The sequence below is a fragment of the Coenobita brevimanus genome, chromosome 50 (assembly GCF_032717465.1).
Source record: "Coenobita brevimanus isolate Jiangsu-jjx chromosome 50, ASM3271746v2, whole genome shotgun sequence".
Classification (NCBI taxonomy): Eukaryota; Metazoa; Arthropoda; class Malacostraca; order Decapoda; family Coenobitidae; genus Coenobita; species Coenobita brevimanus.
In genome coordinates, this window is record NC_137003.1 from 12,812,302 (window position 1) to 12,825,096 (window position 12,795).

Here is a 12,795-nt window from a genome sequence, read left to right on the forward strand (position 1 = left end):
CTTATGTACGTCTGTGAATCTCTTCCCTAGTCTCACCTTAACCGTAGAGGAAGTTGTTGGCGGAAGGGTGAAGGTGACGTTGATAACACCCCTCACTGTGCCTGGGATGGGGGACGGCAGGGGTTCTACTAGGTTCTCATTGCTGATTGGCAGCGGCCCCTCCACCAGCTGGTACTGACGGGTGGTTGAGTGCTGGATGCGCCCTTGGGACACCACCTGGGGATGGGAGGGTGTTTAGGTGTGGAGGCCAGACACTGTCACCTGCCATTTTCAGTCCAGTCTCATAGTTCTCATAATCTACCTTCTGACTACACATAATTTTGATGTCATAGAAAATTAGGTATTGTACAATGCTTACTGTCTGGAGAAAAGACCTGTTCAGTGTTGATTTTTTTTTGTCCGACTCTGGGCATAGGCTTCACAGCCTGCTACCAAGGCCCAGTAGTCCTCCTACATAACATACACCTCCACATGTCACCACTTAGGCGCTAATACCCACCGTCCATGTCGAATACATGCTAGGACTTCTCATACAGGACTGGTGTATTGGTATTAGCGGGGGTATTTTTACGACATATCGGCGGGTCTTCTGGCAGATCAGTAAAATCTGATTTAATGAAATTCAAATCCTTAAACTGTTCCCTGCCCCAGCGGGGATTTGAACATGGGTCCGGTAGGACTGCAGGCCACCTCTATACCGATTGAGCCATCGCCTCCTCGAAGGTGATAGTTTAATGCTCTGCGTAACTACCAGAGTAAATGATAACTGACTAGCACAGTCTGGAAAAGCTGCACATAACAATGAAAGTACTTTTTTTCTGTGTTAAACTCTCCCTATTGCTTATCTTTAACCAGGAAAACAGGTGGAGAGCGACAATAGGTTTACCTGCACAGAGATGGCTGCTGAAGGTTGGTCTCTAGCTGAAAAGAAGACCTGCAGGACGTGTTGTTTAGCTTGGTCTCTTGCACATATTAGCTTTTGGTCGGGGGCGTGGATCAGGAGGGACGAGTTGGAAGGTGAGAAATGATGAGGGATGCGCTGAAGTGAATGTCTGTACTCTGCAGTGTTCATGTAAGCACGGCAGTTGAGTGTCTTAATCTGTAAAAATAGTGATAATAATAATAATAATAATAATAATAATAATAATAATAATAACAACAACAATAATAACAACAATAATAACAATAATAATAACAATCATCATCATCATCATCATCATCATCATCATAATAATAATAATAAATGGATCCGATTTTAATCCACACGGCATACCTACATTTGGAAAAGTTATTTATTAGGAAGAGATGCCTTTAAATATCCATATAATTCCTCCACTTCAACAATTCTCCGGAACAGATATTGATATGCTGTTTCAGTCCACAGTTATTCGCGTCCTTCAGAGGAGATTTCAGACCAATAGAGTTAATTCACTATACTCTTCACCTTTGCCATGATTTTCGTTATTTTGCAGATTTTCTTATGTAACTGAGTGACAGAAAGACAGTGCTGTTGCTCTACATACTTTCCATAGTACTTCTTTATGACTAGCATCATAATCTACTGTTAATCTGTTACATCCCAGGATTCAGGATGGAGAGGTTGCAATTTTGGGCCAAGTTAGAGTAAAATGAGTATAGTTTACCCCAGCTTCTGCACAGGTCTTTATGATGATGTTATTGTGAGTAAGTCTTTGATCCCATTAATCATTCTCTGTGAAGGATGTATACGGAATATTTAAAACTGTTCATATGACGGTTATTTTGGCAGTTCAGTATACATTTGTGTGTGTGTGTGTGTGTGTGTGTGTGTGTGTGTGTGTGTGTGTGTGTGTGTGTGTGTGTGTGTTTCTTACGTGTTTCAAATTAAAACATATTACTGTTAGCATGAATGTATCCGGTATTTTTAAATTCTATTTAACACTTATTTTTTTTTTTAATGTATGGAATGTTATCAGTCCAATAACTTAGCTCTAAAGTTCGGACGATGGCCATAGCAGTCATGAAACATGAGGTTGGGGCAGTTCGGATGACGGAAATAGAAGCTTCGCGTTTCCAGCCAGCGTTTGAATTCCTACCCATTTTTTACGATGCCCAGTGTGCGGCGCAGGCATATAGGAAGTGGGTCGCGTGAGTCACGTGGGGTACGAACAAATGTTGTCTGAATCCACACACTTGCTGCTGAGAGCGGCCGCCTTGTCCCTGCTACCTCCATCCCCGCGGCTGCCTTGCCTCGCACTTGTGCAGGGAAGGGGCTGAGTAATAGGTCGATTGGGAGAGTTTTGGCTAAGACAGTGTCGTCATTATCGAGTGGAGAGACGATGGATGTCTGAGAGCGGGAGTTCTTCATTGCTTGTTAGGTGACGTGTGGGCCACCCCTTCGGACCCCCACCTCCTTGGCATGGCTCTAGCGCCTCCTGGGTACCACCATTATAACACCACCATCCACACTGCCTCAGCTTGACACCACGGGTGTGTGGGGAAGTGTAACAGTGTGAATTTGTACATTAAGATACGTGGCATAGTGAAATAAAGAAAATTTCAGTGAAGAGAATAAGTGTTTATTAAAAGTCATAACTGATATTTAGTGAAAGATTCTAGAAAAAAAATATAAGTAGGCTATGAAAGATAAGGAAAATTGCAAATAAATGATTATTTACATATTTGTGATAAGCTTGTTGTGAAGTAAGAAGTCAGCCATATAAACTTAAGTGAAGATAAGTGTTTAAAAGTAAGGACTACCGGTAATTCGTTTAGTGAAGTAACGTTGTAAAAAAAAAAAAAAAAAAAAAAAAAAAAAACTGCAGGATAGCCCCCATTAACAAAACACAAATATTTTAAAAAGAGATTTTCTTTGGTAATTATTGTAAGTTCATTAACTGGTGGTTTTATATTTGATATTTTTAGAATTAAGAATTATTGCAACTTTTTAAATCATCACAATGTTACAGTTTGAGAAAAGAAAATCGTTTTAAATTTTATGCATGGGAGCTCTCCTGCAGTTTCACCGAGGGAAAAAACTATATGCGTAAGCCATAGATACAGGGGTCGGCAACCTACGGCCCGCTGGCCTGACCCGGCCCGTAAACCTAATCTGACCGGACCGCCAGTATGCTCCACAAGTAAATTCAATATAATTCTTAACAAATATTTGATATTTCTGCTACATATGGTGGTATTGGTTTCAGAGAAAGTTATTTGCTTAGTTTCTAATGCGTTAATTTGATAAAAATTGTATTCAGTATCATTTTAGGAAATATGCTTTGAATAAATGTTATTACCATGTATTCTTATACAGGGTGGCCCGGGAGTTAAGGCCAAAGCTTTGGGGAACGATAGATGATGGAATTCTAAGCAAAAAATGTTATATGAACATGTGTCCAAATCTCAACCGTTACGGAGCTACAATTACTGATGACCATATAGGCGAATTATGATGGAGACCATTTTCTCCCATAAGGTCATCAGTAATTGTAGCTCCGTAACGGTTTAGATTTGGACACATGTTCATATAGCATTTTTTGCTTAGAATTCCATCATCTAACAATTCCCAAAGTTTTGGGCATAATTCCCGGGACACCCTGTATACTCATATTCATATTCATATTCATATTATTATCATTATTATTATTATTGGAGGAGGGGGGTGTAGTCTCTAACAAGTTCAAAACATTTGGCCAGTGAGCTGAGTAACAGAGCAGTTCCGGTCCCCAGTGCATCAAAGATTGGCGACCCCTGGTACAGAATATAAGGAAAGCTAAGAATAAGTGTTTCAATAACTAGCAATATATATATTTGTAAAAATCCTGTTGTGATGTAAGAAAGTAGCTAATTTACCCTAATGCTGTAAGAAAAGGAAACTACGGTGTAACAAAATGACAAGACCTTAGGGAAAACTAAAGTGATCTTAAACGACACTGACAACTTACTCACAGGAAAATAAAATAAGTCATTCGCATGAAGTAATGTATAATAAGCCTTAGAATTTCTTTTCTCTTTGCCACAAATATGTACAAGGGATGAGGATACATTCATGCGACAGTGGCAAAGGGCAGTGGGTAGGAGGCTCAAGGTCAAGTGGGGCAAGGGGGAGTGTGGCTAAGTGCGAGCCGGGAATCCCTGTCTTGTCCCAGGCAAGCAAACTGGCTGTTTATTGTAGCCACAGAGTCAAACACTCCTCAACTTATCGCCTACTGTACTGTACCTCGTCAGCGCCTCCACCTACAGACCTGAGGACAATTGCAATGGAGAGATGAAGGACTGATGAGTATTTTGATTTTTAATTGAAAGTTCTGTGTACTGTAGATTCGGAGAAATGAGTGCTTGAACACAGTACTATACTTTTCGAGAGAGGTTGGTTGGGTTGGCATAAATTCGTCCATTATTATGTTAGTGGGGACACAGGCAGATGAAGCCCGTCAGGGAAATAAGCGAATTAGAACTGGGCGTGGGTGCGCTGTTGGGGGTGGGGGGATGGCTGCTGCTGCTGCTGCTGTTGCTACTGCTACTGCTGGGCTGCGGCTGCTGCTGGACTGCTGTTGCTGCTGCTGCTACTGCTACTACTGCTGCTGCTGTTGCTACTGCTACTGCTGGGCTGCGGCTGCTGCTGGACTGCTGTTGCTGCTACTGCTACTACTGCTGCTGCTGTTGCAGCCGCCGCCGGCCCCCAGACCCGAAATAGAGAGAGAGAGAGAGAGAGAGAAAGAGAGAGAGAGAGAGAGAGAGAGAGAGAGAGAGAGAGAGAGAGAGAGAGAGAGAGAGAGAGAGAGAGGCAAGATCGTAAAACCAGCAATCTTTGAGGGCTAGTGTATACTTTAATGGGTTGGCCAGCGGCTTGTTTGCTTAGAGCGCAGTTTACACATACCAGTTTAATTTTTGTGTAAGTTAAATCGATTTTTTCCTTGCCACAGTCTGTCCCAAGCACCCTAATACGGATGAAAATAAACCTGAAAATCTTAGAAGGCGGTCAGAAGGTAGGTTCATGGCATTTAGGGCTGTGTTAGTGGCAATGCAGGCTTCCTAACACCTTTTACTCAGTGATTTGTTCTGCATCTCACACCTCTGAATCCTCTTGTATGTCACTGATGCAAAGTAATCTAAATAATAAAAAAAGTAAACAGCACAGAGGAGGCTATTCCGGTGTTATAAGTAATATAAATCGCTTAGTAAGAGGTGCAAGGAATCCTCTTGTGGTGCTTAGAATACGTCCCTTAATCCTTGCACTGTATAGGAGATCCCCAGCCTTATTATTATTTTTTTGTGTGGGTTTTTTTTATCATCTGTCATCCACTTCTGAAGGCCTCATTTATGCTAGGGGATTTTGTTACGTCAAAGTTTTTCATTCATTATAAAATCAGTGAATGGCTTAGTCGAAAAATAAAAATAAAACACACTGCACATCCCTCCATGAACGCATCGTTCCCCTGACTACAGTCCTTTCACCTTGACCAAGATAACCGTTCTATCATAGCCTGTTTGTCATGCCTCAGTGGACGACTAAAAAAGTGTATCTTAAAAAAAAAAAAAAAATGTTTAAGCAAATTTGGCCATATAAAAGTCTTGGCGAGGGGGAAGTGATGTAAAATAGCAAGTTAACCTTTATGTGATGGGTTTTTATTGTCCAAGTTTAGCAGATGCAAGTAACGTAGTATCCTAGGTTAGCAGAGTGACTGCATAACTTGGTGGGGACGACTGTATACTTTATATATGAACAGCAAACATTTAGAAAGTTATATGGATCTTCTGATTCCTTACCCTATTCTTGTAGTTTGACATCACAACTACTGCAGTATTTATATTCTAATGTGTTGTAGCTTCATATATGGCTGCTTCATCCAAAAAAGCAGTATCCGCAATATTGCGTTATGTAAATTTTCCGCTTAACCAGCAGGGGATGGACCAGGATATCAGTATATTTACATTTCGACCAGCAACATGTTAACAGTACTTTCTATGTGATTCCAGTGAAATCATTATCTGTAGGCCCATTAGTTTTCACTTTTTATTCCATCCCCTCCATCTAAACACAGTGCAGCTAGTGGAGACCCCCTTTTCACAGATCCTGGATAAATTTTTTGTCTGTCAGTGCTCACACATAGGCTGATGGTGGTGTACAGTTAAAAAAAAAAAAAAAAAAAAAAAAAAGTATGGCACACCTCTGGTACGATGGGTGTGAAAATGAGCGAGTTTTGTAGGACACACCTGAATATATTAACCTTGTGTCTTTAACAACACGGCACCCAGAATGTGAACTTTTGTGCCATTTCGAGTTCTAATAATTACCAAGGATAAAATTTGAATTTATAATCATAGGATGCTTCCTGTATCACAATGCTTCGTCCGTGTTTCAGAATCATACGTGCGATAAGGTGTGCGTTACTTATTTTGTTGACTTTACATGTTAGGGCAGGATGGTGTTAATGAAAGCGTCACAAACAAATATAGAGAAAGCATAAAACGGGGAGAGCTACCAATAGCATGCACGGCGAGATGGACCAGACACACAGTCACACATTGTTCATATACCAGGTTACTCACATAGAGGCTGGTGGTGGCAAGTGAAGGCAGAATGGCTGTGATAAGGCCATCTGCAGTGGTAGTCATGGTGATGCAATTCCCCGTCACACATGTATCCACAGCTACTTCGGGTGCCGCACTCCCGTCAGGCATCTTTGCTTTCACCTGGGAGAAAAATATTAACACTTAGGCTATTCTGACATTCTGGTAAATGAAACAGGTTAGCTTTACGTGGAGTTCAGTACCAGTAGGCATAGACTATAGAGCCTATAGCCTAATTGTAAATAACTTTATAAGCATACCCTGGAGGACAATTTAAAATCCTTTAGAATGATCGAGTTTGCTTACACCGGACCTGCCACCGTCCTACTTGTAGCTCGCCATTTGTCCGTGTCCCTCCCGCACAGAAAAGGGTCTGGATGAAGGTTAGGTAAAGTAACAGTAGGATAGCTTAATGCCAAAATATGGCTTCTCATTATTTTTTGGTCAGAGCTATAGTCCACTAATATACTGTACTTTTGTGCAAATTGCAAAAACTTAAGTGAATGTATGGTTTGACTTTTGACCCCATAAAACACTTTATAAGGCCTAAATTTAGAAGAAAAAAAAAAGTGAAAGGGGTATGTAGGCCTGTTGACCCATGGAACAGGTTGCCAGGTGTGAAGCAAGCTGACAAGGAAATAAAGGAATAGCACCAAGAGGAAAAAAAAAAAAAAGGTGTTTGGAGGACTCTGAGAAAATACAGTACTCAAATATGTCTTTGGACTAAGGCAGGTCACTTCTTACTGTAATAGTGTAAGGCAAATTGGGTTTCCTATATTCGTCCTTGTTGACTGTGGTGAAGGAGACTGCTGTGCGGCTGATGGTAGTTGTTCTTGAAGCTTCGGCCTCCACTCCAGTGCCAGCTTCAATCACAATGGCTGTAACTTTCAGCGAATACACGTTGCAGTTGTTGATCTTCACTTCTGCTGACGTAATCTTCACGTCGACGCAACCAGAGATCTGCATTATAACTGCCCTTAGTAATAGCAAAGGTCCACTTCCATCCACATCCCTGGAGACTTATTTTACATATAAAAAGACGTCAAAACAACATTTATTTTAGAAACGTGCGGCAAACATTAGTAAAATACGCGACTGTTATCAGATTCTATGAAATATCAGTCGCTATCTGTTGTAAAGTTCAGACAGCTATATAAAGCATTAAATTTTTGGCTCTTACAGTATAATTTCTGGTGACATCAACACGACACTCGCCGCTTTTCTGGTTTGAGAAAGACAGTGATAGATTCCCCTTCACCTGCTGGCCGAACGTGTATCTAGGTGGGGAAATGGACAATTTTTAGTGTTTATAATTACTACCTGTGCTTGTGACGAATACGTAACAATATATCAACTTGAAGTAATACCAACTTTCAGTATACCAGCCGAATTAACTCACACACCACAGCATCTTACTTGGCACACACTGTATAGGCGAAGTTCTTGTCAATGGCCAGGATGAAGGGTGGCTCCTTGATAGTAACCTCGAAGCGGGGCAACACAAACTCCTCCACCTTGAAGTTGACTCTCTGGGTTTGACCTTGAGGAGGATCTACGTGCAGGACATAAACACCCTGAGATAAAAAAAAAAAAAAAAAAAAAAAAATAGTCATTTCAACGTTATACTCCTTTCACCTTAACTTGGCCCAGATTTTCGTCCTTTTGTAGCTTTCTCGTATTTCATGAAAGGATGAAAAAAAAAAAAAACAATACTACGGCCATACCTCCTCTTCATAGCATTTCTTAAAGACTAATACCATATTTTAATGTTAGTTTAACGTTAGAAGGCATTAAAGATAGAGATATGGCAATTTTATGCCAAGTTAAAGTAAAATGAGTAAGTAATTATGGGTGACACTTGGAGCTTACTTGTGATTCCTCAAAAGCACAGATAGACCCAACTATCTTCCCAAAATTTGACGAATAAATAGCGGAAAAATCGAACCATTTGACACTCACACTGGTACAGATAGGGTATCCACTGCATTTCCCCAGTTTTATTATAACTTTTTTTTTTTTCTTTATCGGACGGAACTGAGAAGATCGGCGTTTCTTTGTGTACGTGTACGCCGATTTGTTTTTTTTACTTGAGTGATTAGGAAAAGTACTTTGTTGATTATACACAGTACTATACAGGGTGGGCATAAGGTCTGGACACAGGCAAATATTTATTTCCCTAACTGGATTGGGAGACGTGGCCATGTGGAATGGGCCCCTCGCTCTCCAGATCTTAATTCCTTTGATTTCTTCTTTTGGGTATGCTGAAGAAGGTTTATTTTGTGAAAATCAACGATATTACTCATCTGAAGCAACGCATCACAAGTGAATGTGCTCGGATCGACGGACATAATGCATTATTGCATGGCGTACACGTCAATTTGGCAAAGCGCGTCGAAATGTGCTTTGCTAATGATGGAAGCCATATTGAAAATGTCATTGAGTAAAGATATACATGTTAGCCTCTGTGTCCACACTTTATGCCCAAACTGTACAATACATCATGAAAAAATTGAAAGGCTTACATGAATTAGCTATAATGGAAAGAAGCAGTCTACGTTTTGATTATTAGCCTATTATACCCCCACCCGCACCATACCACACCACCTCATTCCTATACTTATCACACCACACAACTTCACCACAACACATACCACACCACACCATCTCAGCACAACACATACCACACCACACCACCTCACTACAGCACATACCACACCACCACACCACACCACCTCACCACAGTACATACGGTACCACATCACCATACAACACCACCTCACCGCAACACATACCACACCATCACACCACACCACCTCACAACACATACCACACCACCACACCACCTCACCACAACTCATACCACACCACCACAACTCATACCACACCACAACACATACCACAGCACCACACCACACCACCTCACCACAACATATACCACACCACCACACCTCACCACCTCACAACAACACATACCACACCACCACACCTCACCACAACACATACCACACCACCTCACCACACCACCACAACTTATACCACACCACCATACAACACCACCTCACCACAGTACATACCACACCACCTCACCACAACACATACCACACCAACACACCTCACCACAACACATACCACACCACCTCACCACACCACCACAACTTATACCACACCACCATACAACACCACCTCACCACAATACATACCACACCACCTCACCACAACACATACCACACCACTCCACCTCACCACAACACATACCACACCACCTCACCACAACACATACCACACCACACCACATCACCTCACCACAACACATTCCACACCACACCACACCACCTTCACCACAGCACAGACCACATCACCTTCACCACAGCACACATCACACCACCTTCACCACAACACACCACACCACACCACCTTCACCACACCACACCACCTTCACCACACTTTCACCACACCACATACCACACCTTCACCACACCACATACCGCACCTTCACCACACCACACCACTTTCACCACACCACATACCGCACCTTCACCACACCACATACCGCACCTTCACCACACCACATACCGCACCTTCACCACACCACATACCACACCTTCACCACACCACATACCACACCTTCACCACACCACACACCACACCACCACACCACATACCACACCACCTTCACCACACCACATACCACACCTTCACCACACCACATACCGCACCTTCACCACACCACATACCACACCTTCACCACACCACATACCGCACCTTCACCACACAACATACCGCACCTTCACCACACCACATACCGCACCTTCACCACACCACATACCACACCTTCACCACACCACATGCCGCACTTTCACCACACCACATACCACACTTTCACCACACCACATACCACACCTTTACCACGCCACATATCACACCTTTACCACGCCACATACCACACCTTCACCACACCACATACCACACCTTCACCACACCACATACCACAGCACATACCACATCTTCATCAAGCCACATACCACACCTTCACCACGCCATATCACAACCTTCACCACACCATCACACCACGCACCACACCACATACCACACAACATACCACACCACACCACACTACATATCACATACCACACCTCATACCACACGACATACCACATACCACACCACACCACATATTACACCACATCACATACACCACATACCATACCACATACCACACCACACCACACCACACCACACCACACCACACATCATACCATACTACATCATTACCACTTCTACCACATTTCATCACCAGTAAGGAACGGGTTTGTGGATTTGTATCCTTAGAATCATTTTTTTTTCGTGTGGATTAAGAAAAATCATCACCTCACACCACACACACACACACACACACACACCACCTCGCCACATCTCCTTCCACCACACCATACCACCTCACCACCATCCCTATCACACAGCACTACACCTCGTCACACAACACCATTCCTCACCGCCTCACCCCCACCTCCAAGCCATACTATATTTTACCACCACCCCAACCACACCACCTCATCACCCCCACACCACTATACATCACACCACCTCATCACCCCCACCCCACCACACCACTACCATCCAACCCCACCCCACACACCCCAACCCCGCTACCGCCATCACTAAGCCACCCCACACCATCGTACCATTCCCCCAAGGTCTAACGAATCACCTCCCCTTCCTCACCTTCTCTGGTTCGTCAGCAAGTTGGAAGTCGAGATGGACGAGCCCTGCCGAGTTGTTGACGTTCTTCCACTGTGCTATTCTTGTGCCTGATGGAGCTGTCACCCACACCTCCGGGTACTGTGAGGTGGAGCAAATGTTAGTACGCTTTTCACTCTAACTTGACCTAAAATTGACATCTCTCCATCTTGAATACTGAGTTGTAACAAGAGATTAAAGCTAGACTATGATGCCAGTCACGAAGAAGTGCTTTGAAACTGGTAGATCCATATTACTATCTTTTTATGCCACTGGGCTTCGTGAAATAAACTGTAAAAGGACGAAAATCTAGGCCAAGATAGAATAAAAACGGCTGTAGTGTCGGTTTATTTTCATCCGACAGAAAAAGGCACTCACTACAATGTCATGTCGTGATTTTCTAACATCCAGCAAGCTTTAGTTGCAAAGGAGGAATGAGTCTCCTTTGTTGCTACTCAAATCAACATTCCTATCTAACATCCCGAGATAATAAGCAACCATCTGATATTCAGCATTATCAAAATTAAACAAGACTTTCTTACTTTTTTTTTTTTTTATAAACCTCAAGAAAATGTGTCTGCGGTGTATTTGTGACGAAGATGTACTTATAAAATTATACATAACTTGTTGCTAAGCTGATTTATATGTTTACCTTCCCTGATTGATTTTTTTTCTTTTTGACTCAGTCTCAAAAGTTCTAAAATTAATGGAAATCCCTTAAACAGAGAGAGAGAGAGAGAGAGAGACAGACAGAGACAGAGACAGAGAGAGAGAGAGAGAGACAGACAGAGACAGAGAGACAGACAGACAGAGACAGAGAGACAGACAGAGACAGAGAGACAGAGAGAGACAGACACAGACACAGACAGACACAGACAGACAGACACAGACAGACACAGACAGACAGACAGACAGACAGACAGAGCAGGAGGAAAAGAGAGATGAGGGAGGGGGAGAAAAAGGAAAAAATGAACCAAATGCTGCTGGCCGACAAGAAAGGTTATTCTTTCCAGGAGAAACTAACCAAACTCGAAAAAAAAAGAAAAAAAAAAAAAAGCAGTGCAATGACCCACCCCACCCACGGCATGTGTGTTCCCTGACGCGACTGTTGCTGTCTTGGCGGGCTGTTTTTCTTCTGTAATTCTCATTTTGATTTTTATGCTGACTGTTTCCTGTTTTCATTTTGTGGAAGTCACTGTTATCCAGTGTGGTCATTCAGAAAATCAAAGAAGAACTCAGTAGAAGCATGGCAATAAAATATACATCCTGTCAAGACGGAATGGCATCCCAGTACATATGTATGACGAACTGGACATGCTTACATCCTGCACATTCTGGGATGGAGAGATGGAGTGGAGAGGTATATGAGAGAGGAGGGTGTAAACTGGGAGGAGGGCAGTGAAATGGCGGGGGACAGGGCGACGGAGTCGATTTTTTGGCCGCCCCTTACGGGATTAAGGCGTCTGGCCATAGATAAATAGACTTTCTGATGTACACAAGACA

The 12,795-nt window shown here is 42.7% G+C and overlaps 1 protein-coding gene across 1 annotated transcript in view; it reads right to left on the reverse strand.

Moving 5' to 3' along the window:
* LOC145399864 (alpha-1-inhibitor 3-like) overlaps window positions 1-12,795 on the reverse strand; it is a 40,954-nt gene that overhangs the window by 26,182 nt on the left and 1,977 nt on the right. Inside the window, exons 3-9 of the mRNA XM_080272445.1 lie at window positions 11,278-11,394; window positions 7,972-8,129; window positions 7,736-7,832; window positions 7,300-7,515; window positions 6,535-6,678; window positions 887-1,099; window positions 37-216 (exon numbers count right to left, since the gene is read on the reverse strand). Of these exons, the coding sequence (XP_080128571.1) occupies window positions 37-216; window positions 887-1,099; window positions 6,535-6,678; window positions 7,300-7,515; window positions 7,736-7,832; window positions 7,972-8,129; window positions 11,278-11,394 (1,125 nt within the window). The remainder of the gene's footprint in view (window positions 1-36; window positions 217-886; window positions 1,100-6,534; window positions 6,679-7,299; window positions 7,516-7,735; window positions 7,833-7,971; window positions 8,130-11,277; window positions 11,395-12,795) is intronic.